Raw genomic sequence first — 26,457 nt, forward strand, 5'->3', positions numbered from 1 at the left:
AATGTTGAAAGCCACTTGGGTCCTCATTGGGTGAAGAGTGTGGTATAAATTAAGTAAATTAATGAAGCAAATAAGCATGTGTAAAGGATATTAAAGAGATATTGTTGTCAACTGAAAACTAAAGGGGTTCGTGTCTTTGACAGTGTGATCCCACTTTGTGACACTTAACATTCACAAAAGTAACAGAAAACAACTTAAAATTTGTTCTTTCTTTTTTCATAAAAAGTAATATATAGAACAATCAAATATGCAAAAAAAAAAAAAAGAATTAACATGCAACAGTTCAGGCCTGTTGTGCTCAAGCAGACCAGCAGGGTCTCAGTCTTTTTGGCTTCTGTCTAGGCAGGTCCTTTAGAGATGAATAGAGTTGCAACTGTGCTCTGCCTGTTTAGTCATCTGTTCTTTCTCTTCAGGAGTTCCATTATAGCCCTAGTATATTAATATGTAGTTTATAACGGAGTCCTTCTGAGGTGAACCATTTGGATCTTCAAGCCTTCCAGTCCATCTGGGAAGATTCATATAAAATCTATTGTAAACATTCACCAAAAAAAAAATCAAAATACAGGCTAATAGCCAATTAATATAAACACAATCCCCCTTTGAACTATAGGAAATTATTATGCCTAGAATATTAATATGTAATTTATAACAAAGCTGGAGTCCTTCTGAGGAGAGACACCTGCAGCTTCTGACCCTCCAGTCATTGTGCCTTTTCTTCCATATATGGAATATCCCAACTCTTTAACTCCCCTAGTAGATTCAGGGTTACACATGCTCTTAGAAGTCTGCAGATAAGGATACAACTCATTCTCATCTTGATATTTCAGCTCTGGTCATTACAGCTTTTTAAAAATAGAATATTATCATAACACTATCTGCTAAGTACTAAGTACTACATTCATCTGAGAAAATGGGCAAAGCTGAACATTTACAGCTGAGTTCTAAGTTATATTTGGATAGTTCTTTTTTTGTCAGCCAAACCAATCAATTGTGCTCTCCAAAATTGGATGGTTGAGGTGGTTTTTGCTTTTCCACCACAGATTCTTTACCGCCCCCACCCCTGGAGGAACTGTGGTTGGTGAGGTGTGTAGGCACATGACATTACTTCTAGGGGAAAAAGGAAGTGATGTCATTACATCAGGGCAACTCCTACAGCACCACCCCAATGTAATGATATAATTTCTGATTTTTTTTTTGCCAGAAGTGATATTGCATACAGGTGTGACTCAGGCCTCCCATTTCTCTCATTTTTTCACCTGCCAGCCTTGGAAGCACCAGTGTTGAATGGGGGTGAGGACTGGAATATCTTTTGCTACAACAGGGAACCTGCCTCCCCTTACTGTGCCCCACCAGCAGAGGTCCTGCTAGTCCAACAGCATAAGGCTTGGTGCAGTTCCTTTATGGATTGTAATAGGCAGGAAGACCTATTTAGCACATCCAATGCTTATGAAAACCACAATTTATGTTTCTATAGAATGAAAGCTATCAGGAAAATAATTTACTTGTACCTATCAAGCACAGATGAAATCCAGTCACACCAAACATTAAGTGATGGGAAAGGCTGAAGATGTATTTCTGGCATCACTCAGAAGGGTAGTTTAGATGAATCATGGGATTTCAGTAAAGGACAAATTAACAGCAAGGTTCAAATTCTAATCCTGCAATATTCAGTATTGAATTGTAAAACATTGTAAAAAACTGCGTTCTGAGACAACTTGATAAAGTCCCCCATCAACCATATGCTTTGGTGTGTGTGTGGAGGGGGGATTTTTATTTCCATGGGTTCAACTGGAAGACACATATTTCTATTTGTTAAAAGTGAATGATGAAAATTATTTTGTATTATCTATAAAAATGGCCCATTTTCTGGAATTCACTCAGCAATGTTCATTCTGACTGTAAAGTATTGAAGGAACCACACCTAAGTTGATAATGGAAAGCATGGAGCTTTATTAGTCACCAAGTGCAAAGCAGACCTCATTAGTCATAATAGTCCTTTTGCAGTTTGGAACTATGAATAAATATTTCTCCCTGTAAGAAATTCAATGGACTCTATAAATCTATCCAGCTGAGTACATATGTGAAGTAAATTTCCCTGGAGTATTAGCTTCTATTATTTCATCATCATATCTTGAAAAGTATATTCAGAGTGATATACATTTCAAGACATGGTCTTTGTTTTTAATTCCCTTTACACAATGACTGTCAGTTTCACCAAAACTTTAGCCATGCAAACCTTAGCTGCTGATTTCCAAAGAAATGATACCCTGTGGAGTATCAGAGAGAGATTTGTTGCAAGCCTAGTTCTTTGACTTCCAATGGAATCCTCTTCAAAATATTTCTATTCTAGGACCATTGAAATCAATGATTTTAGAAGGGAATAACTTCAATCATTTTAACAGTTCATGTTGTAATTAAAAAAACAAACATAGTTGAACCCGACGCTCTTGGCCTGATGTCTCCATTTCAGGATACGTGGCAAATCACAGCACAATATCATATTGCAGATGCTGGCATTTTTGCTGGCATTCAGTCAATGGCCCTTTCTGCACAGCCAAAATAAAATGTTTTGAGGCAGGCAATAAAATAGTTCCTCCAAGGAGTTCCCTGAAATGTTTTGAAAAGTTTTTTTCTAGCTCAAAACATTTTATATTTTATATTGAATCATCTAGTCATCTTTTTTCTAAAACATTGAAAAAACATTTCCTTCTTGCCTGTGCAGAGAAACAGAAAACATTTTATTTCTCCCATCTGAAGCTCCATCCCCCCCACCCCCATGTCTCTGCTACTTTCATTTCTCTGGCCATTCACCATTTTCTGCTGCTTCAGAGATTCATCATTTTCTGAAGTTTCCTATGGATATTACCTCATCTGGCCTCATGGCTGCCCACCATTTCTATCATTGTTGTACAATTATAAATTCATTATTGCCTGGCAATTATGTGAACGTGCTGTTTTTTCTTTCTAAAATTTTGTGGTTGTAGATTTGATGCTACGTAGATTCAACATTGTATTTGGCAAGGCTTCAGAGACTTTGTAGAATCAAAGCCCCCCCCCCCATATATATTTAAATAATTGTTTTCACTTAAAATGTTTTATTTTTACGGGGTTTGTGGTCAAAATCCATGAAAACTATTCTTTCTAAAATGTTTTAACTGCTTTGTGTGGAAATGGCCAGTATGATTAATGCTGTTGTTTTGCTATAATACCAAGCAAACAGAAAACCTGTAGATCATATTTTCTTTAAATAACTTGATTAAGTTTTAGGATCACACAGGGTCAGGAGTTGATATAAAGAATAAAATTATGATGGCTAAAAACTAGTACACTGTAGCTCATGAATTCCAGTGGTTAGGAGAAGCAAAAGTTTAAATATCTCCCAGTATAATCTTTGGAAAGCAAAATATTGGCTGGATTATAATTTTTAATAGCATAACCTTTACTGGCATAACAAAAAACCATAAATAATATTAAAACAGGCGATAACTGGCTGGATTATGTAGCATGATACTGTTTGTTCAGTTGGTGAAACTGTGCAGTAAATGTCGATTGTGTTTTGCAAATTCATGAATTATGTGCAATGTAAGTTAAAATTCATTAGAACATTTACTTTTAAAAAGCAGAAAAATGCAAGGCGATTGTAAGCAGCTATGTGGTGCCATTTACAGTATCCCAAGTTGATCAAGCTCTTCTGAATAATTGGTAACCATGGCTGATTCCGCATGGGCCAAAAACAGTGGTGTGAAAATGGTTTGAAAACAGTATAAACCCTTTTACACCGTTTTAAACCGTTTTACACCATTTTCACACCGTTTTCACACTGCTGTTTTTGGCCCATGCGGAATGAGCCTATGAAATGTCTTGTCTAACCTAATACTCTCTGACTCTCTCACATCTTGAGAGGAAATGCTAAGGAAACAACTAATTCTCACAATATGAGATGTTAGGCCAAATGACCAACGTTCTGCCACTCAGAGAATTTTTTTAAAAAGAAACTCTCTAAACAATTTATCAGAAAAGAAAAGGGTAGAAGAAGAATATATTTTAAAAGACTGAATGAACAATCCGTTTCTCGAAAAAATATGGATTTTTTTTCTCTTGGCAAATATGATTTCATTTCCTCGCCTGCAGAGCACTGATGTCTCCTATGAGAGAAATATATATGAAAATCCCAGCAACAAGGAAACTATCTTTTTATCATATTCCCATTCAGAATGTAAAAGGCATCAGCAATGAAATTATTTGTGCATTATTTTCAAATGTAATCTAAGAATGTCTTCTGCTGAACCAAAATTATTTATGTGGTAGCAAACTACCTGAAAGTTCCTCCCTACCCCTTGGTTTCTGGTAGATGAGATTGAGAAAGCTCCCCCCCACCCACACACACACAAAAGTGATGCTAATAAAACCTTCAGATGTTGAAAATAATACACTCTCAATGTCCAAATTGACAGAATGTGGTTGGAGCATAACATCCTCTGAATACTTGTATGTGCTATATGAACAGTTTTTTCATGGTTCCAGTCAGAGATTTAATATTTCTTTCCTAGCAGATGTGCAATTACAAACATGATTCACTGGTTTAAGGAATGTTCCTCTATTTAATTTCTGCAGAAAAGCAAAGGCTCCCTAGAGTATTTTACAAGTTTCAATAGATTCTGAGACCTAGAAGTTGATTATACAAGTAATGTGATTCGTAGCAAACTCATAAGTTCATTACTTCAACTTTCTTTGAACTGAGCACTAAGGCATTAATATACCAAGTCAGGTCCATATATTCATTGGAATATTCATATAAGGATAATAATATACATATTTCTATCCATAAGGTACATATATTTGTTAATAATGGGCCTATCTTGAGGAATCAGAAAAAGAACTAAGTTACTGATTGAAACGAATGGGCTTCAATTCACTTTAACACCAGTAGAAACTTTTTTAAAACAGAGGCTCAATGCCTTAAACAGCTGCAGACACAAAATCAGTAATTGCAGACATTCAAACCACAGCGGTATAATGAGAAGAAGTAAAGTGGGTTAGAGTGTCAGGTTAGGATCTGGGAGACCCAAGTTCAAATCCTCCCTCTTGCTGTAGAAGTTTGCTGGATGATCTTGGGCCAACTTCCTTACAGTGTACCCCAACTGTAAATGAAGTAAATAAAATAAATGAATTGACTGTCTTTGTTCCTTGCCATATATTCAGCACATCATCTATCACTGACAATTAACTTAGAGCAAGTTAGGAGTGGAGGACTCATTTTTCCTGGATTCAACCAAAGTGGCATTCCTGATGGTATCAGGTTTTTCTCAACATCATTACGGTTTTCTTCATAATAGGTGATTAAGCGACTCTTCTTGGAATATCATTGTCTATTTCCTACCTATTTTCCTAGGAAAGTAAGGCACCAAATTGTCCTAGATTATACCAAAGATACTGTGGTTTGGATGAGTGTCAGTGCAGCACTCATGGATGGGAACTTTCTGACCTCCATTTCCTGTTGAAACTTGCAATGTTCTCCCCACATCGCCCCTGGTAAATCCTGCTTCAAAGATTCAGTGCACTCCAAGGAACAGTATAGGGATAAGGTGGGGCCCTGCCTGTACTGGGAGAATTGGCGGAAAAATCACTCCTCCCTCATCTACTACTGTCAGTTGAAACAATACTGAGGTGGATACAACCATCCTCTAAGTAGCCTTGCTCCAACTAAAGGGCCTCTCGGCCAAATTAAGTGCTCCTTCCCCCAATGAATGAGCCCCTGAAATTGTAATAAGGTTCCTTTAATTGGAGGAATGTTTTAGACTTGAGTCAAAAGGAAAAATGAAGGTATAGTCAAACAAACAAATCATCTTTGCTAAGTGGAGTGGTAGGATACACCGAGTATCCACCTGTAACGGGGTCACCTTATATTCACCAGGCGAGGAAGATATATTATCCCACCGCTAGCTACCGATTGTAACGGGACAGGTGGCCTTCCATCTAGATTCCCACTACACTGACCTGTGGAGTTTTCCTTTGCCACCCTAAATATTCCAGGCTAGTGTTCAGGAATCTTCTTTTTATTCTGCTGCCACCATTAAAGAAAAGGAACTCGGAATCCCAAAAACTGCTGCTGACTGCCAAATATAATAAAGGATCCCACCTCACTTTCACTCTTGGTCTGAGGGGAATGTCCTTCAGAGTCCCATAAACAAAAATGGAGGGAACTCAACCTGGTTGGGATTCTAGTCTCACAGACAGGCACTTCCCCACACTTACACACACAAACGCAGGCTGGCTCAAATGGTAGCTTGAACACAACAAATTAAATTTATTTTTAAAACAAAAGAAAGGCTTCTTAAACTGGCTCAGAGAGGTACTAACGCTAGATGGTTTCAGAGAGGTTCTTTTCACTTCAAAAATTACAGAGCTTCAGATGTTTGCTGGTAGAGGCGTGGCCCTTCTTGCTCGGTGAACAAGTACACAGAATAATACGCCAGACATTATATATGTAGTGTGGGTAAGTAAAATGGCCATAGCCAAAGAGTTTATTAACGGAAAACACAGGAAAGCAAATTGGCGCAGCATGGGAGGTGATCCAAGCATCTGGGCAGCCCGAGTGCTGTCCCCCAGAGGATGACTAGTTCCTCCAGCCCGCCTGCTGGAGGAATGTAAACAAGCAGAAGATTGGAGTGAGACATTCCAGCCCGGCGAAATGCCCATGACTGGAGCCCCTTCTCCATCCTTTGCTAGGGGTGCAAGCTCCTTAGCCCCCCGCGGGGCATTCCAACTGTGGGCTTGTTCCACCCCTACCTCTTAAGGAGGTGTAGTAAACAGGGGAGCTCTCCCAGCTCCCCTTGCCAGCGGATCACCCCCCATGCGCAACCCGCAAACGGCTATGACAATTATAACACAATTTAACATTCCCAAAACAGGGATCGGGTGGGTGGGAGAATCCCTCGACGATCTGTTCCGGAGTGGGCCTCCGGCCCACTCTGATGGCGTGCTCCCGCGCATCGCGAGAGCACGCCTCCAATCGGCTCGGGCCCTCCCGCGCTTGCGCAGGATGGGCCCGAGCCGCCTGGCCCTCTGCGCATGCGCGGATCGGCCGCGCATGCGCAGAACGGGCCTAGGGCCGGCGTCGGGCCCCTCTTCCCTCCCGCAACTGCGGCCGCGTTTCAGGCGCGGCCGCGCTTTGCGGGTAGAGGCGTGGCCCTTCTTGCTCGGTGAACAAGTACACAGAATAATACGCCAGACATTATATATGTAGTGTGGGTAAGTAAAATGGCCATAGCCAAAGAGTTTATTAACGGAAAACACAGGAAAGCAAATTGGCGCAGCATGGGAGGTGATCCAAGCATCTGGGCAGCCCGAGTGCTGTCCCCCAGAGGATGACTAGTTCCTCCAGCCCGCCTGCTGGAGGAATGTAAACAAGCAGAAGATTGGAGTGAGACATTCCAGCCCGGCGAAATGCCCATGACTGGAGCCCCTTCTCCATCCTTCGCTAGGGGTGCAAGCTCCTTAGCCCCCCGCGGGGCATTCCAACCGTGGGCTTGTTCCACCCCTACCTCTTAAGGAGGTGTAGTAAACAGGGGAGCTCTCCCAGCTCCCCTTGCCAGCGGATCACCCCCCATGCGCAACCCGCCACAGAGCCGGGCCGGAAGGTAGATCCTTCCCCCGGCTCCCGCCAAATGCCTCCTAAGTTTTCAGCCAATCACACAGTGTTGTTCTCAGGCTATGCAACCACAAGTCCATGCCCTGAGGCGATAAATGAACCCCATCCTGTCTATACAGAGACTCTACCTTAGGAGAAATGTCCCGATGTGGAACCTCCCGCCCCCCAAAACCCCGAACAAAACGCGACACAGCCCGGCAAATCCTCGCTCTGGCTCCATTCACCCGAAGCGGGTCCAAGGCTCCCCTCCAGACGCATCTCCCCAACAAGTGAGACCAGAAGATCGTAGTTTCCGGTAGCAGGTGGTGAATGGAGTCCAAGTCCGCTAACATTGTTTGAAGCAGCTGCACGCTCTTCACTGCAGGGATGTCGTTCTCTCCCAGCTGTAACACCAGTGCGTGGGGAGGCTGGAAGATTTGCAGCTTGGTCCGCAGGATGGGGAGAAGGTCGTGCCAACGCATGCCTCTTTTCCCAATCCAACGGAGTCTGGACTGTTGGTGTAGGCCAAGGTCCCGACCCCATCCTGATGAGGCTGCATGTCTGCCAGTCCAGAAGACGATGCTGTGGCCAACCACCCAAATGACTCTCTGTGACCCTAAAGAAGCTGATAAAAAGGGGGGGGGGTTAGATGGGGCCATAGGATGCAGAACCCTATTGATGTGAAAATGGCCTGATGTATGTTTTGTAGGCCGAAGAACGCCAACGGCCTACGTCCATGACTCTGCTGACTGGGGCTCCCAGCCCCGCTAAAGTGGACGCCGCTCCAATCCGAAAAGAATGGAGCCCATAAGACGCAGGGGGGAGGTGCAGGGCCGACAGGCAAAGCCTCAACACTGCCGCCAGTTGGTAGCGTGAAAGGCAGGTCCCGTCCGTATGCACAAATAAAGGGGTTCCCCCTTTCGGGCGGACTGCCAAGTAAGCCGTCACGTCCTTCAATGGGCAAGGGCCAGGGGTTGCGGAGGCCTGCATGGAGATGCGGGTGCCCCTGGCCTGCTGGTCCGTCTTGGACTGCCGCAGCTGGATATATATCGTGTGCTCATGGATCTGGACATCCCTGAGCGAAAGGGGCCTGTCACTAGCGCCTTCCCTAGAAGCTGAAACAATTTCACCGCTGCGGAAAGCCCCAAAAAACGCTAGACTAAAGGCTGCTTTAAAGAGGCAGGTCTCAAAAGGGGATGTGCACACTTGGGGCAGTGTTGCTGCTATCTGAGCAAGCAAATTCAGAGAAATCGGGAGGCGCCCATCTCTAACTTTAGGTGCTACCCGGGCCCACCCCTTTAAGGCCTGCCTGACCAGAAAGGATCCCGTGGGGTCAGAGATCTCTGAGGCTTTGCAGTAAAAGGATACCGCAGCCAAGTGCGTGCGCATGGTCTTGGGAGACCTCCCTTGCGTGTGTAGATGGCCAAGGTACATCAGAAGGGAAGCCTCAGAGACCGAGGGGGCTCCCCGCACCCCTTGAGACTGCTGGAACTTGAAGAAAGCATGGACGGCACCCTGGTAGGCCTGCCGCGTTGCTGGAGCCAGGGAGTTCAGGATTCCATCGATGATTATATTCTCCCAAGGGCCCAGAGCTCCTGAGGAAAGGGTGCCGGATCCGAGGATGCTCCAGGGGCCAGTAGGCGAAATCTCTCCATCTGGAACCTGGAGAGAGCGTCTGCTATGTCGTTCTCCACACCCGGAATGTGCTGGGCCACAAAGGAAATGTTACTGATCAAAGACAACACCACGAACTTCCTAACAAGCCGCATAACCCGCTCAGAGCGAGATGATTGCCGATTGATCACTTTGACCACTGCTTGGTTGTCACACCAGAAGATGACTCTGCAGTTGGCAAACTGTTGGCGCCACAGGCATAAAGCCACCACTATTGGAAAAAATTCCAGGAAGGTAAGGTCTTTTCCCAGGCCCCTCGCCACCCAGTCTGATGGCCACCGTTGGGCACATCATTGCCCTCTGAAGTAGACCCCGAACCCCAATGTGCCCGAGGCATCAGAATGCACTTGTAAAGTGGACTCAGGGTGAACCCGTTCTTGCCACAGGGAAACCCCGTTAAAGTGGGCGAGGAACTCCTGCCAGACCGCCATGTCGTCCTTAATGCCCCTGGTCAGCCGTATGTGGTGGTGGGGGGTGGTCACTCCTCTAGTGGTGTGTGCCAGGCGGGCACAAAATGGTCTGCCAGGCGCCACAACCCGACATGCGAAATTTAGGTGGCCAAGCAACCTCTGAATATCTCTCAAAGTGCATTTAGATTTCCCTTGCAGCTGAAGTAATAGGTCCTTAATGGCCACTAACTTATCTGGTGGGAGGCTGGATGTGCCCTGTAGCGTGTTCAATGTGATCCCCAGGAAATTAAGGGTGTGCGAAGGGCCCTCGGTTTTTTCCGCAGCCAGTGGTACGCCCAACTCCGCCGCCAATGCCTGAAAGCCTTGGAGCCTTTGGTGGCATTGCAGGGTGCCCGCCTCCCCCACAATAAGGAAGTCGTCTAAGTAATGCGTGATGAATGGACTGGACGACCGGCCCTTTGCTGCCCATTCCAAAAAGGAACTGAAGGCCTCAAAGGCTGCACAGGCGATGGAGCAGCCCATGGGCATGGCTTTGTCGATAAACCACTGCCCCTGGAATTTAATGCCCAGCAGGCAAAAGTCCTCTGGGTGTATGGGGAGTAACCGGAAGGCGGATTGTATGTCGCACTTTGCCAGGAGGGCCCCCGGCCCGCAAGCCCTGATCAGGTTGATGGCATGGTCAAATGATGCGTAGCGGACGGAGCAGAGGTCCTGCTCTATGTAGTCGTTTACTGAGGACCCCTTGGGGTAGGATAAATGGTGAATTAAACGGAACTCTCCTTGGGCCTTTTTAGGCACCACGCCCAGGGGGGAAACCCTCAGGTTTGGGAGCGGGGGGGAAGGAAAGGGGCCAGCCATGCGGCCAGCAGCCACTTCTTTCGTAAGTTTTGCTTCAACCACTAGGGGCATGTCCCGGGCAGACTTAAGGTTGCCGCAGTCCGTTGCCACCCTAGGGCCAGTGTATGGGATGTGAAAACCCTGAGAAAACCCCTCCCAAAGGAATTTGGCAACAGGCCGGTTGGGGTAGCCAGATAGCAGGGACTGAAGTGCGGGGAGTTTGACCGGGGACGCGGCCAGGGTTCCCCAGGACCCAGGTACTCCCAATCTAGGATGTGGCGGCTGGGGCGGATTGGCCCGGCCCCCCTCCTCTGGGAGTTTGGCTACTTGAGGGCCGGGCTCCACGAAAGGGCTGGGACTTTTTGCTTCTTGTGCAAGTTGTCTTAGTGTGGGGGCCTAGGCAAACCTCGCAGGAGTGTTCAAATTTACATTTTGTCCTGTTGCATCTGCCCATGTTGAACTCCCAGCAAACCAGGCGAGACCCCTCCCCCCGGAAGTTGGGCCGCTTCTTAAAAGAGTGACCTTGAGGGCGGGCAAATGGCTGAACGAACATCGTCCATGCCTCCTGATTTAATTTGTCCCAGCGAGCATCACTGCATCCGGATGCATCCCTACGGAACTCCTCATCATAACTCAGGGCTGCAGAGTCCCCCCCTATAAGGCGAGCCCGTAGTACGTTACACTGATGGGTCGCCAGATGCCAGGCCCTTAATGGGTAAGCTGCCGAAATCAACGCCATATATTCCCCAAAACCTAGCATCCAGTTATCAAAGCTCCTCTCCACTCGGTTGCCTTTGGGAGCTGTGGAAGAGGATCCCGTGACCCCTGATGAAGCCCCTGGGCGGATAAATTTAAAAATATCAACATAATACCCATTCAGGGCCCTATCCTTCAGCTTACGCGTGAGGTGCTTGCCTGGGGGATGCTTGGTGGGCTTTGCACCGCTGAAAGGGACTGGTGGGGGAGGACCCCCTGCCGGGAAGCCCAGGCTGCGGTCCCTGCGTTCGCTCAGGCCTGGGGGTAGTGATGGGATGGCTGCCGCATCCTCCCAGAATGTTCCCTCCCCCCGGGGAGAGTCCTCGTCCGAAGAGTACTCACTGGAGGAAGATGACGGGGAGCGACGCTTAGATGCATGCCGGCGAGATCCTTTTCTTGGTTTCTTACGATGGCGGTCCCGGCTGGGCTCTTCACCTTCTTCAGCTGATGAAGGGCTCAAGACCTCCTCCTCCTCCTCTTCCTCCTGTGAAAAGGCCTCCTCCCCCTGGTCCCCCGCTGGCTGAGATGGGCCCGCTGTTGTAGTTGCGAATGAAGCTACTGCCCCGCCGGGCGAAGAGCTTTTGGCCAGCCTTGCGAATGTATTCGCCAGGTCATTGAAAATTTGGGCACTCAGATTAGAAAGGCCTGGTTGACTCCCAGGGGAGGGGGCTGGAGCCACTCCCTGCACAGAATGTCTATTTACTGGGGTTGTTGCCACCCTCCTCCGGGCTCCTGAAGTTCTAGCGGCCGCCCCCTGAGAGCTCTTGGAGCGGGCAACCTGAGATGATGTGGTGGGCTGCCCAGCCCTGGCCCCTGTTGGGGAATCTAGGTTACGCCAGGCGGGCGCCTTCCCTGCCGTTGCTCGCCGGGGCCTGCTAGGTAAAGGGGGCTCTTTACGAGCTCTCTGAGATGGGCCAGGTTCTGCTCTGCTGGCGCCTGACCCACTGGAGGCTGTAATCCTCACTTTAGGGGCCTGTTTTGCTCGACCCTGACCCCCACTTGGGGTTTTCCTTTTACCTCCCTTAGCTGGTGCCATCGTGCAACAAAGCAGGAGTGACTAATCCAATGAGCTACAGCACCTCAGAGCGTGATAGCCCCTCGCACCACTGAGAATAGTGACCCAAAAAGCCTAGTAGCTAACTCAGCCAGCCTGGACAAGGAACGGAAATGGAGATCCCCAAAACAAGGCAATAATGTTAGTAAAAGCAGATAAATGTGAACAATAGTACTTGGCCCATAACTGCTGCCTTGGGCCCAGCAAGCCCTTGCTCTTGGACTGGGAGGTCACTGGGGTCTTCAAACAATATAAACCCTTCCTCCCCTTAAAGCAGACATTTTAAGCAGTCACTGGGTCTGAGAGAGTTCTGAGAGAATTGTGACTGACCCGGGGTCCCCCACACGCACCATGTGGGGGAGTTACGGGTTAAACCTGCTTCCCCAAGTTAAGATCCACCACCCACCTGTGGAGTGGGGAATGAAAACCACTTCCCAGGAATAAAATGCCACTGCCCCATTGAGGCCTCATTCTCTACAACCCAGGCAACCTGGGCTGTTTTGCCACCTGGGCCAGGCTCCGCCTATCGACCCAGCCTCCAGCACAAAGAAAAATACCCCCCTTGCTACTGGGGGGGGGTTCTAAATGGCCTGACTGGTGGGGGCTGCCACGTGCGCCTGGGCAGGCCTAGCCGCTACCCCTGTAAGCCTGCGCCCTGATCGGCCTGATGACCCGGCTGCTCCGGGCCACGAAGCCCCATGAGAGGGGTAACAAGCAAAAAAGAGGGGGGAGGGGGGTGCCATGGAGGCCCGTCGCCCCCACTAAGGCCCCCCGCCCGTTGAGCGGGGGCTGAGGCCGAAGTGCCCCTGCGAGGCCCCGGTGCGGGACGAGCCGCCTGTGTGACAAGCCTTGACGCGGTTGCTACCCCGGCGCCGGGCCCTGCGAGGGCCCGTTGACTCTCCTTCCCCCCACCATACCAAAAGAAAAACTCCTTGTCCGCTCTTCTGGATCCCTCGAAGAATCAGAATCCCTCGACGATCTGTTCCGGAGTGGGCCGTGGCACACGAGGCAGGGCCTTTTATAGGCCCTACCTCCGGCCCACTCCGATGGCGTGCTCCCGCGCATCGCGAGAGCATGCCTCCAATCGGCTCGGGCCCTCCCGCGCTTGCGCAGGATGGGCCCGAGCCGCCTGGCCCTCTGCGCATGCGCGGATCGGCCGCGCATGCGCAGAACGGGCCTAGGGCCGGCGTCGGGCCCCTCTTCCCTCCCGCAACTGCGGCCGCGTTTCAGGCGCGGCCGCGCTTTCTTAGGTTTCACACATACCCAGATATACGCAGGTGTCTCTTCAGGATCAATTTTGCTTTAGTTCACTTTGCTTTTCCTCACAGACAGACACTAGTCCTTTCTGATCCACAACCCACTGAATACACTCACACAGCCTATGCCCAGTGAGATTCAGGCACACATAGCCTCCCTCTCTCACCCTAATCCCAATTTGGCTTCACTGCCTCTGGACCGGGCTTTTCCCAAGACTGGTGGCACACAGTGTTATGGCAGACTCTATGTCTGGACAGTCTTCACTGTCAAGCCCCTGACTGGCACGTCACCCTGCACCAAACTCAGGGCTTTCTCTCTCTGACAAGCCTCCTCAGCTTGCAGAGTGACTGGACTTCTGTCAGCCAACTCGGCTGAGACAGAATCCTTCAGTTTGAGATCTGACAGACTGCTCTCTGCCAAACTCTGGCTCCTTCTGATCTCTGTGTCAGAATCTCTTCAGAGAGTGTGAAAAACCCCTGACAGGCTCTGCTCTGTCTATTTATGCTGCCAGCACTTTAGCTCCCCCTATCCCTGGCCAAAGGCAACTGTGCTTCTGCTCGACCAATCAAGTGGGTTCTTTTGTATAGTAGAGCCTTCTCTTCAACTCTGGCTGTCACTAAGGCCTTTTCAAGCAGGCCTGCTTCACACCAGCCCTTCAGGGTGGGGCAAGTCCGTTACACCACCCATGAATCCTAGCTCAACATATCTTCATTTAGCAGGTAGGGAGCTCTCCCACCCCCGCCCCAGTGAATTGATGGGGTCAGATGCCTTTAATGCTGAGCAATTTGATGCAGTGCCAGCAGCTTTATAACACTGCATGGAAAGCATATTTGGTTTTCAAATTTATGTGGGATTTGGAAAGTAAATATTAGGTATTTGGAAATTAAAAGGACATGCTTCCAAGGATTTAATAAGACTAATATGAGATACTGTTGGAGCAGCAGAGTTTTTTTTTTTGCATGATAATCTGAAAAATGCCATGTTTGGCATCTCTATTATTAATCATATGGAGATGAACCAGGTTTCATTTAAGCAAAGGTTAACTTGTACTAAACCGTTTTATAAGCACAGTAAGTCTTGATCAATGGTTCATCCATCTTCAATGGTTCATCCATTAGGACAATAGCCAGATTGCTTGCTTGCTTGCTTTCTCTCTTTCTCTTAGAAATGGGCAGGGTAGTTAAATTGCAACGTCCTTGAAATGTGAGGTGTCACTGATGTCCTTCCAGTGTCCACTTTACTAGCCTGTAGGAAAAAGATTCTCTTTTTAATTACATTAATTAGGGAGAAAAATACTTTCCTCCTTTCTAATCAATGAATCTGGATTAGCAATGGAAACTATCTCCTCTTTGCAGCTTTCACAGTGTGCTCCTCCAGGCTGTGCTGAATTGAATTAAAGCATGTAATGTGGATCACTTTCAATCCACTGTCAACAGAAACTGCACATATGACTTTAATTCTCACATCCCTGATATGCTTTATAATATTAAAATGGAACAGCCTTTGAAAAACTGACATATATTTTCTTGACTGCTTTCCTATCTACATTTCTTCCAGCAATTCAAAACAAAAACAAGCTGGGCTTTGAAAACGTTTGTGTCTCATCTGTGATTCTCTTGAGGTAAGAGAATTACAGCGATATGCAATTAGAGTAAGAAGTGAAGTAAATAGTTCCCAATAAGCATCTTAAGAAAAGTGTTTGAAGAAAATTATTGAAAATGAAAGCCTATCCTTATCACATAATCACTAACAAGCCACTGAGGGGTGATTTTTTTCCTCCAAAGCTGGTGGCTGGAAAAGCCTCTATAGCTCCAATCCATATGCCATTCATGTGAACTACATCCCATTTGAACATGTATTGGTCTAGAATAATTGGAAAGAGTTATGGTATGAACTGTAATGCAAAGAATTTCAGTAGTGATCTTGCTTTCTTAGTAACAATGCAATGGGCTTATTCTGGATTCAAAAGCATTTAAGTTGTCATAATTTCTTATACCTTTTTGTTAATGCTTTGCTTCTATTCATTTCCTGTTCATGGCCCTTACTGTTCAGTTTTCTGATAATTTCAGTAGCAATGTTTTATTCATAAAGCTTGAGAATTAGGCACAGTGCTGGAATCATTTGGTTAAAAAGTGAGAAGGGGAGAGGTTTAATTTTTTCAAAATTACCAAAAAAAATGAAAACTTGCAACATATAGGACAAAGACAGATAAAATAAACATAATTTTAGTGACAGAGCAATCCTGAGACTTACCTGCAAGGAAGCAGCTGGCCAAAGGATAACTGTGGTGCTGCCAGTCCACTCCCTTTAGGAATTGTTCATGTAGCCACTGGCAGGAAATAAGTGTCAGTAGCCGGCCTTCAGTACCTACAACCATGTTAGTGTTCCCAGCAACTGTGCCTCTGCATTCTTTGGAGATGTTGTGGTGAGGCTGTGTTGTGTAGGGCAAGGTTGTGACAGCCAGGACAGCCAGAACCAGTTAGGGGTAACCTGCCACAGGGGCCAAGTGAAATACTCTCATAGCTAAGGGGCAGAAAGGGTCATGGCCAGGGATGCTGGCTCACCAGGACAATTGCTGACAGTCACTATATTCTAGGTGGGCAGTTTTGGGGCCCCTTTCCTGTCAGAGTCCATCAGCTTGACACTTACACTGCCTGGATGCAACCATCTAGATGAGGTTGGGGGGGGGAGGGGGAGAAGCCAAGAACTGTGTCACTGACCCCTGCAGCTATCTGCTGTTGAACAAGCATATGTACCTGAGCCAAGCAACGCAGATGAATAGAGAGGATGGCCATTGGGACCTCTGGAGGCAAAGAGGAGCTCTCCAAGGGTCCTTCCAGTGTTTTGTGTTCTGCCTTTTACTTTTGTTTTGTTCCCCTAAATAGGATGACAATAACTTCAGAGCTAGGAATTCCCACATTCCATAAACAGCAAATATTCTATTTCATCAGTTTATGGGTTTGTTTCTACTGACAAAGGACATTTCCAGAAGCAGATTTGTTTTTAGAATCTAGCCAGTCTGGCTAAGGAAGTCATGGAAAGAACCACACATCCATACAAGTGGCTGATCTCTCCAAGGGGCAATCACAGGCACCCACCTTACTAACCCTTGGAGAGCTCCTCTCTCTGCCTCCAGGGGTTCAGCTATGGTACTTTGTAGCCTCCTTGAGGGCACTGGAGCCCCCAGAGGCTAAACAGGCTTCAAGTGTAGAATACCCATGGTACAATTTTCATCTGTTATTTCAAAAAGGCATTTATTATTATGGTTGCCATTTCTCCAAGGTGGCTAGCTAGAAGCCTGATGCTTGCAATAGCTGATTTTAGCAGGGCACTGCTAATCCCCCACCCACCTACACCTTGGCAAACAATAAAGAGGGAAGAGCAACTTCTTCACACTTGGAGAGGAAATTCCCATTCCCACCCCGTCCCCAGAAATATCAAACCAGCCAACGTCAGTACTTCCATTCCCCAACCAGCCACCTTCCCCTGAAGCTGCAAAAGGGACTGGGAAGAAGACAGGCTGCAGGAGGAGGAGGAGGACTCCCCTTGGCAGCTGGGACTGTGGCTCTGGAGGAAGGAAACACCTGTTAGTTCCAGGCCAAATGGCAGGAGTGGGGGCCAGGGGTGGGCTAAAGGCGCTGGGCAAGGATTCCCAGGGTCCTGAGAGCTCCTTTTCTGGAAGCAGTACCAGTACCCATCCTAGTCCAGTCCAGGGAACTCGAGGTTGAGCAAGCTGGATTTTTTTTATATATGGGGGGGTGCAGCAGGAGATGGGGGAGTTCAGTGGGGGCTGGACAAGGGAGTAGGGGGAGGAGGTGGGTTGGGTTGAGGACCAAGAGGGGCAGCAGACAGGCTTGTTTTATGGTCAGGGCTCAGGGTGGGATGGTGGGGGGCAGCACTCTCGCTGTTGGATTTCACCTGAAGAATGACAAAATGCAGGCACATGCATCCACCACAAGAGGCCAAGAGCTCCTTGGTGGGTGTTGACAGGTTCCTCTGGGTGGCCCTTGCTGCAACCACCACTACCCTTAACAAATACTCTCACCTGTCTGCTGATCTACCCAAATCAACAGCAACTGATGGGTCTATCTTGGCCCCTGCAAGGAAATGAGTTCACCCAGAGATGGGGCAGGGCCACAGCTCTGAAAAAGGCTTCCATTTTGCCCACCTGGCAGTCCCCACCAAAATGGCAGAGACAAAAGAAGCGGGAAGTGGGTGAGTAAGCGGTAGGAGTGGGGGGGGAGGGGGGCTGGGGTATGAGTGAGCAGTGGAGTTGAGGTGAGCAAAGCCTTGAGAGACCCAAGGAGTGAGGTGGGATAAGCTTGAAAGCACAGGGTGTGTGAGTGAGCAGGCCAGCAAGTGGTGAGCAGGGCCAGCAAGTGGGCGAGTAGCCAAATGCTCCCCCCATGTGACCCAGGCAAGTGGCGCCTCCGTCTTGAGCCCCCTCATGCCTCACCTAGGTACACTATTGAGTGTCATTTCTGCTTTCATTTCCCTTTATGCTCACTATCCTACCCAGTCAATTGGTAGGCTTTTTGTTTTTCTTAAAGAAATGAGCAAGAGTTATATTGCTGTAATATATATCTGAATGCTCTGGAGAAATAAATCTACTCATTGGGGGAGGGGGTGTTTGTTTTCTAGAAGTGGGAGAAGAGAAATGACACTCAACAGGACAAATGGGGAGAAGAACTGATAACCACTTATTGGGGAGATTCCATTGATGTTGTGAATACCTCTGCACTCGTAATGACAGCTGGAGCACAGTAGGGTACTGTTTCCATGGGAAAGCAGCCTGGAACAATGTACTTCTCAGCTTTATATCCTACACAGTTCCTAGCAGGTACTTTCCTCCCTTGCCCCTCTCTCCATGCCTTTTACAAAATGCTTTCCTGTCTGTAAACAGGCTAAACAACCATGCCCTAGAATAAATCTTCCCTGCCTTAAAATGTAAAATATGCAACTGAAATGTTGATTTGTGAGGTCAATTTAATGTCTCCCATGCCATTCTGCTTTCAAGTTTACTTTAAGGAAAAATTAATTTGTCCCTGTTTATGCCTACTTTTTAATTCCCGAAACCAAAGATATGTCATTGCAAAAACTCTCTCCTGGACCCTCAAGAAACTGCAGTAGACTAACGTTTGGCAGCCTGGATATGAAAAAATACAACATGCCCCAATAAGGTTTGTTGCTCAAATGTTACTGTGGAGAATCTTTTGTGTGTGGTTGTGTGTTTTAGCTGGAAACACATGATGTCATTTTTCTGGCAAACCCCAGCTGCTAGCTGTGATTGGCCTTTCTTTTGGCAAAATCCCCTGTGTAAAATCAATCACATCTTGGAGATCAGAACACATGCACATCTCATTAAGAGAAAATCCATATATAGTTTACAGCTGTACACATCTGTACACATCAGTATTCTCTCATGTGGTTTTAGATTAGTAATCTGCATATGGTTGCATATGCTCTACTCACGGGAAGATTTTTCATGTGTGTAATAGTGACAGTATACATCCAGAGCTAGGTTCTCTGTGAGATGAAGGAACAATGTTCTATGAAGATATAACTGGTCATCCTTATACAGAGAGCCACTCCTATACATAAATAGGTTGCTGATTGTTTTCATTAGTGAAGGAAAGATTGAAGGAAAGAACCTTGGGGCACAATCATTTACATGCTGTAGAGTTCTATTCTGTTCTATAAAACATTACACACATATAGAGTTCACAAGAATGGATACCAGACTTGGTTACTAAATACTTGATGACTGATAGCTGAAAATGTGAACTGAAAAATTAAGGGACTGGGTCCAAGAAATCATGAATGGCACAAGTTCACAAAATAGATTTTTCTCCTACCTCCCTGAATGCATCCTCAGAGGCCCAACCAAAACAGAATGAGAAATAGCATAAGGGAAATTAAATCATCCCTTCCATGAACAGCGCAAGAGATCATGCAAGAGAGGTATGCATGTGTGATTTCTGTTGATTCCCCCTTCTTTTAGAAGCCTTCAATCTGCATGTTATTTTGATCAGCAGAGACCTCTAAATCTCACAGTAAACTTTCTAGTAGTGGGGCTGCCCAGAAGATGTGTGTGTGCTATTTCATGAGAGAGTGTGTGTGCTATTTCATGAGAGACCTACTCCACGAACTCATTTTTTGTTGTTCATTTGATCCAACCTGTTTTGCCTGAAGTGTGGTGTTGTGAAAAAGCTACATGTGGTATTTGAATGGTGACTAGTCATTCACACAAGCAAAGCACCATAGATGCTGTTGACATCAAGTGATAAATGCCTGATCCAGGTTTAGAAAGTGATCATTTCTAGATGCTTGCTACTTTAACATGGTATCTGAAAAAAGGAATTATAAGCCAAGAATACCTTTCTCCCTCCCAATATCTTCCAAAGTGATAGCCCAAGTTGTTCCCCCCCTTTTTGAAAAAAAATGGGAGAGGGGAACAGTGGTTCAATTGTGTCCTAAAACAAAGACATTCTCAATGATATTTTTGGTGCTACCAATTAACGTCTATTATCTTTGAGAGAGATGAATTCACATTGTAGCTGTAACACTTGACTTTTAATATACTGCTAAATCATCTTCAAGCTATTATGTATGGAAGGCTGCACAGCAATCTCTAAATCTTGAGAGATGAAATAGATTAATGTAGAGCCCGGGTCTGATGTTGCCTCCCTCACCTGTTGAGAATGTTTCCCACAGGGTCTTTCTAAATGAAAAAAAAATCCAAATATTATTTCACACTGGCTCATAAAAATGTTATCTTTCATATGTTCATGGGGAAAAAAATCTCCCTCTTGGGAAATTGTTTTATAGTGTACCCCACAGAGGCAGATAATCTGTATATTACTTCTGATGGAGGGAACGATTGTTTGCCATGTCTTGGAAATTCAGAGACAGACACATGGAAAATAAACAGGTGGTGAATGCAACTTTCCTAAAATAGTGGCATCAGTTTGCATTCTGCTGTTTCATGCCCAAAGAAGGAATTTTATACTATTTAACTGGGGTAAACATAATATTTTCTTATGTTTCCCAGAATTATTGCTAGTGGATGAAAATGTTTACGAGAACCATACAAAATGAATGAAAGATGAGCAGAATGTGGGGAGAAAGGGGGGTGGTAATGAAATTGAATCTCTGTTTTCTTTTGCTTTTAGTTGCTTGGCATTGAGTAGCAATGTATTTGGTCTTGTATTTTTAGCCTTCAAAAAGGTTTAGGAATGGGGACATATTTTTAGAAGTTTTCCTATTTTGTTCTCCTCTAGAATCCCCATCCAGTTCATCATTGTCTCCTTTTCACCTAGCCTCAGTATTCTCATTCCACTTACTCATAACTGCTCACTACATATTATCTTCCCTTTCTTTTTTAAAAATTATCTTGCATTGATGTATACCGTGTAGTCTACCTTGAGTGTCAGTAAGAAAAATGGACTATTAAACCAACAAACGAATTATGGAAAGCTACAATACAGAATGGAAATTTGGTGACAGTGCGGCCTTCTCTCTTAGTGCTAACAGCAGCTTTGCTCCATTGAGTTTCATCCACTAGCAAAAGAGGGTAATTTCATCCAGTGTCCCCTTTTCACTGAGGAGGGTGTGAAATTCAACATGAACATGATCGTCAGGGAACTGCCGCTTTCTCAACTGCCACAAATGATGCAAGGCCAAGATAGTTCTTGTTAAAGCTCACCTCCAACAATTTTAAGCCTGCACACTAGCTGCTAATTCCATAAGATGAGGTTATTGCCACTTCAGTTCTTGCAGTTCTCATGGGTCGTCTCTTTTTTAACTGTTTTTCATTGCCATTATTTATTTATTAATTTATTCTGTTTATTTAGAACTTTTCTATTCTTGCTTTCGGTTCAGATAGCGTCCCCAAAGCAGCCAACATTAAAACATTTGTACAATATAAAAGCATTTCAAGTAAAATATAAAATAGTTCAATATCATATAAACAAAAGAACACACATATAAACACAACATGAAAACTAGGAAGGAGAGTTGATGACAGTGGGTATGCCAAAGAACACAGAAAAGTCTTTACCCACTGGTGGTCAGTCCAATACCTGCCAGTTCTCTGCAGTTCATCCTACTGCCACCTCTTCCCAGGAGCCAGCCATGCTGGCATCTACTTTCCTTCTTACTCTCCTGAACCCCTTTAAAAGCAGTGTGGTATAGTGGTTAAGAACAGTTGATTATAATCTGGAGAACTGGGTGAGATTCCCCACTTCTCCACATGAATGGTAGACTAATCTGGTGAACCAGGTTTGCTTCTCCACTCCTACTCATGAAACCTGCTGAGTGACCTTGGGCAAGTCACAGTTCTCTCAGAACTTTCTTACCCCACCTACCTCACAAGGTGTTTGTTGTGGGGAGGAGAAGGTGATTGTAAGCCACTCTGAGTCTCCTTAAAGGTAGAGAAAAGCATATAAAATATAAAAACAATTTCTTTTCTTCTTCATCATCCACTCATGCCAGTTCCCTAAATCTTACTAGTTCCTTTCTTCTCATTTGTGGTTATCTGGGCAAACTCTCATGAGAAGCGATCTCATGAAATTTCATGAAACTCATGGTATTTTAAAAGAAAGCAGAGGCAGCAAAGAAGAAAGCTGGGCAACAGCAATGATGATGCACAGATTTAGAGGAAGGAGCACCAGAAGCTGCTATTGCTTTCATGCCAGACTCCTGAACACCCTGAAATAACTCTGGCTGCACCCTTCCTCTCTTCTCCAGATTGAGCTGGCACCGCCCTCCCCCCCACACACCTTGATCTGCAGAACGCTTCCCAGATCATGCTTATTGTTCAAGCAAATGGTCAATAGAAAACAAACAATGGAAAATAGTATTGTCGAAGACTTCTCTCTGTGATACACCTCTGAAGATGCTAGCCACAGATGCAGGCAAAACGTTAAGAACAAGATCTACCAGACCATGGCCACACAGCCTGAAAAACTCACCACAACCAATGGTAAATAGCATTTGGCAGAAATCAAAAATGCAATACAAGTCACAAACAGAGATAGATAAACTGTTAATGTTTGTGTACTCTGCAGATATTTTAGAAGAATTAATAATAATAATTCTACCAATCGACTTTGCATTGATGTGAGAATGTTTACATAATGTTTTGTTTTGGCTGATCTTTTTAAAAACCAAGTCTTGTCAGCAGAAGTTAAAATTGTGCCACAATTGGTGGCACCTGTAGAATGGGACCAGACCTTTTAGAAACATGCTTCAGAAATGCATCTACAGGAAACTTTTTCTAAAAAGATGGTTTGGGAAACAGTGGGGAAGTTGTTCAGGAAACCGTGGAATGGCAATGGATGTGTAACAATGCTGTGAAGAAACTGAAATAATCAGATAGACTGCAAATTGAATTAATAACACTGTGTGGAACTAACCTGACAAAGTATGTCTAGCATCAGATTACCTAATGAGTCACATGACCATCAGTGGTAAAAGTCAATCCAGGAACATCCTGATTTGTAGCTCAGAGCCAAACCAAATGTGCTGAAGATCACAGATCTCTACATCTTTTGGTGAACAGTAAACTGCACCCACATACACACACAGCTGAATAGTGGTTCAGAGCAGTTGCATCTTATCTAATCAAGTGTTCTGTGGGCTACGCATGTGTGAAACTTACTTTTTACAAACAAATGGAGACACAGGAAGTTTGTCACATCTGGCCTTTATAGCCATTATGCTCAGTCTTCTCCCTTCTCTCTCCCTCTCCCGTTCTTTGAAAACAATAGACCCCAGGATCATGCAATAAATTTCTGACAATGAGTTTAAAAATCAAATAAAAGTAGTATTTCTTCATTGAACATTTAACTAACTTAGGAAATCCATAGTGGCAGTTTCTAATTTCCTTTAAAAGAGAGAGAGAGATAAGATCTTACCATTTACAGTTTGGCACAATAGGGTTGTCAAACAGGTAGTTGTGTTGCTAAAACTAGAACTTCAATATTCAAAGGTATACCTTTAATTGCCTGATACTGAAAAACAAGCACACAAGGATTTCACTCTTCTACACATCCAATGCAGCATACATACAAAATAGAATATGTAGAAAACCAATTTAAACCAAATTAACCAACTAATCAAAACAGAACATAACAAACATGCTGTTACCTTGGTTCTGTTCCCTTGATACTGTTGGGCACTGGCATGGATAGATTCTGACTGGCAGGAGAAATCTTCACTGGAGGGTCCCTTAAGCATCACTATCTAGGCCCTTCCTAAGGGCTAACTGATATCTTTGACATGGGTTTCTGAACCATCCAGGTACTGGTTCTCAGACACAGCACCGAGGGATATTCCCAGTCCAATGACAGCTATTTCAAGCAACCTTGGCCTCTCTGGCAAGACCAACAGATGTTCACTTGTGTGGTAGAATATTCTGAAACCAGATATGTGAGCTTGCTGAAACTTCAGGAAATTGAAATATTCTTAAACACTTGTTTAAACAAAGTTTACAGCAGCTGCCGCACAAGTGGTTGCTGTAACAAATTACTATGCCAAGCTCCATCTTATGTGTACAACCACCCAGGACTCCAAAAGACACTAGAGCCCATTATGAAAAGTAGAGAATGGTGAAATGAGATCCAATGAGCAGAGTAGAGGATTCAGCAAGCTGACATATAGCAAGACAATTTCCATCTAACAGTTAATGTTTCCAGAAAATAAAAATAGACTTTATTTAGAGTGGCAGGGAACATGTGCCATGAAAACTAGAAAAAGACCACAGCATTACTTGGTTTCACAGGGTGCATAAACATAGTAGAACTGATTTGTTTTTTTGAAGGATTGACCCTGTGGAGCACTGAGATTTCAAAGAAAGAATAGGCAGGGACCTGGATAGCCCAGAATAGCCTGATCTTGGAAACTAAGCAGGATTAGCCCTGGTTAGTATTTGGATGAGAGGTTGTCAAGGAATACCAGCATGGCTACTCACCCTGGATGGCAAATCACCCCTGAATATCTTTTTGGTCTGAAAACCCTATAGGTTGGTTGCAACTTGACAAAAAAAAGGGGAGGGCAGGGAATGCATTGACTACTGTGTATCAGCAATCAGAACTTGACTATAATTATTTATAACACCATCACATTTCTAAGTAACACAAGCTGTAAAATCAGATCCCTGCCCATAGGCTGTCTCCTAGCACCTGGCACCCAGCAACCTGTTCTACCCACCCTTTGTCACAAAAGCCCTCCCAGGGGCCCTAGAGCACTCCACAACAGCAGCCTTGCCCCTGGACTTACCAAAAGGAGCAGGGACCTCCAGGAAGCCAGAAGCTGGGAGGAACTGCAGAGAAATGGTAGGAGGGTTTAGGCAGCAACAGCAGGCCTCTGCAGTTCCAGGTAACAGAGTGGAGGCAGCACAGCCCTAGCCAAGCTATAATCAGCAGTTCTCTGCCACTTTAAAGTGTGAGGTGGGTCCAACACAGCCCCAGCCTAGCTGCAATCAAGGAGGAGGGCCAGGAAAGCTGAATAGCCAGTCCCAGGCCTGATGGGCTTGACAGACAGCTCACCAGCCAATAGCAGGCTGGAGCAGGGAGCATCCAGGAGGAAAGGAACCTCCTGAGAGGGATAAAAGAGAGGCAGGACAAGAAGGAGGAGGTTGGTGTGGTGCATGGGCTCAAGATTACAGAAGTGCTGTTAACTGCCTGGTGGAAGTAAACAGCCTATAAACAGAAGCCAGAGTTGCATCTTTTTTGTTTTAGATGGGTAGCCAAGTTCCTACAAGGCCAAAGTGACCTATCTTGCAGGGGTGGCTGGCAGATGGGTGCTCACAAACTTACAATTCAAATTTATGCACATAGTTTGTATGTGAAACATATATAGCATTAAAGCCCATAATCATTGCTTTCTCTTAAACTGGAAAGAAAGGAATGCAGAAGATGGCAGTTAAATGACCTGTCTGTGGAGAAATGGTGATAAGAGCTGCTGAGAGCTACCACAGGCCAGACAAAAGATTTATTTTATGCTCCCTCCCCTCACCATCTAGATTTAAACCAAACGTTGTATGAGAACAAGCTGCTTGACTAGCCAGGCTTCATTGTCTCCCAGGATCCCTTTTGGTTTTTTTCTGCAGCACTGGAGTCAGGCTGAAGTCTCCAGTGAATGATTTACTGAGAGATCTGGGTCCATATCCTTTCTTTTTCATGAATTCAGTTTTGGACTTGAGAAAATGACTGTCATTCACCATTGTACAATGGGACTAATTTAGGCATACGGTCCACAAGGCTAGAGTAGAGGAAAACATTGTTTATTAGTTATTTATATTTTTAAAAATGGTATGCTGCCTTTTTTGCCTAATCAGGGCTACCTAGATGGTCACTTATAAATCAAAAGTTTCATGATAGGATTAGCAGTGTTAATGATTTAAACTTGTGAAGTCTACCACCCTTTTTAGTATGAGGACTATGAAGTTTATATCTAGTATACGAACATTGTGCGTGCTCTATGTCATGCTCAGTTGATAGATAACACTACAAGTGATGATGAACTCACAGAAACCATCAGTGTCAGTAGCAAACGTGATGTACCCGTTTGCTTTGAGCTTGATCAATTGAACCTGAAGTAAACCTATAATGGTTCTGTAGTGGGGTTCTGTAATGGGATCTGCCCAATATTGTTTTCTGATTGTTGTGCTGAGCTCCTCATGCATCATCATACTGGAGATATAGGTTACATTTTATTGCAAAACACAACCTGATCCCTAGATTCTTAAGCTCTTATCCGAACCCTGATCCAGTAAACCTGATTATACATTGAATAGGTTCCATCTTACAAATGGACTCTGCTGGGGCATTAGACTG

At 45.3% G+C, this 26,457-nt stretch overlaps 1 protein-coding gene and 1 long non-coding RNA gene across 3 annotated transcripts; both read right to left on the minus strand.

Moving 5' to 3' along the window:
- Positions 1-4,581: 4,581 nt before the first annotated feature.
- On the minus strand, positions 4,582-13,434 carry LOC125437196 (translation initiation factor IF-2-like). 2 transcript variants are annotated; one of them, XM_048504619.1, is made up of 2 exons: positions 11,650-13,434; positions 4,582-5,141 (listed from the first exon to the last, which is right to left on the minus strand). In XM_048504619.1, the coding sequence occupies exons 1-2, from the start codon at positions 12,341-12,343 to the stop codon at positions 5,050-5,052; spliced, it is 786 nt and encodes a 261-aa protein (XP_048360576.1). In that variant the 5' UTR covers positions 12,344-13,434; the 3' UTR covers positions 4,582-5,049. The 2 variants fall into 2 exon arrangements, with proteins under 2 accessions (XP_048360576.1, XP_048360575.1); XM_048504618.1 differs by lacking the exon at positions 4,582-5,141 and adding an exon at positions 7,524-8,255.
- A 605-nt stretch (positions 13,435-14,039) lies between these two features.
- Positions 14,040-23,944, minus strand: LOC125437198. The gene is made up of 3 exons (XR_007245149.1): positions 23,768-23,944; positions 23,536-23,631; positions 14,040-14,863 (listed from the first exon to the last, which is right to left on the minus strand). It is a non-coding gene; the product is annotated as an uncharacterized LOC125437198 (long non-coding RNA).
- Between the last annotated feature and the right edge of the window lie 2,513 nt (positions 23,945-26,457).

Source organism: Sphaerodactylus townsendi, linkage group LG07, assembly GCF_021028975.2.
Source record: "Sphaerodactylus townsendi isolate TG3544 linkage group LG07, MPM_Stown_v2.3, whole genome shotgun sequence".
NCBI classification, from domain to species: domain Eukaryota; kingdom Metazoa; phylum Chordata; class Lepidosauria; order Squamata; family Sphaerodactylidae; genus Sphaerodactylus; species Sphaerodactylus townsendi.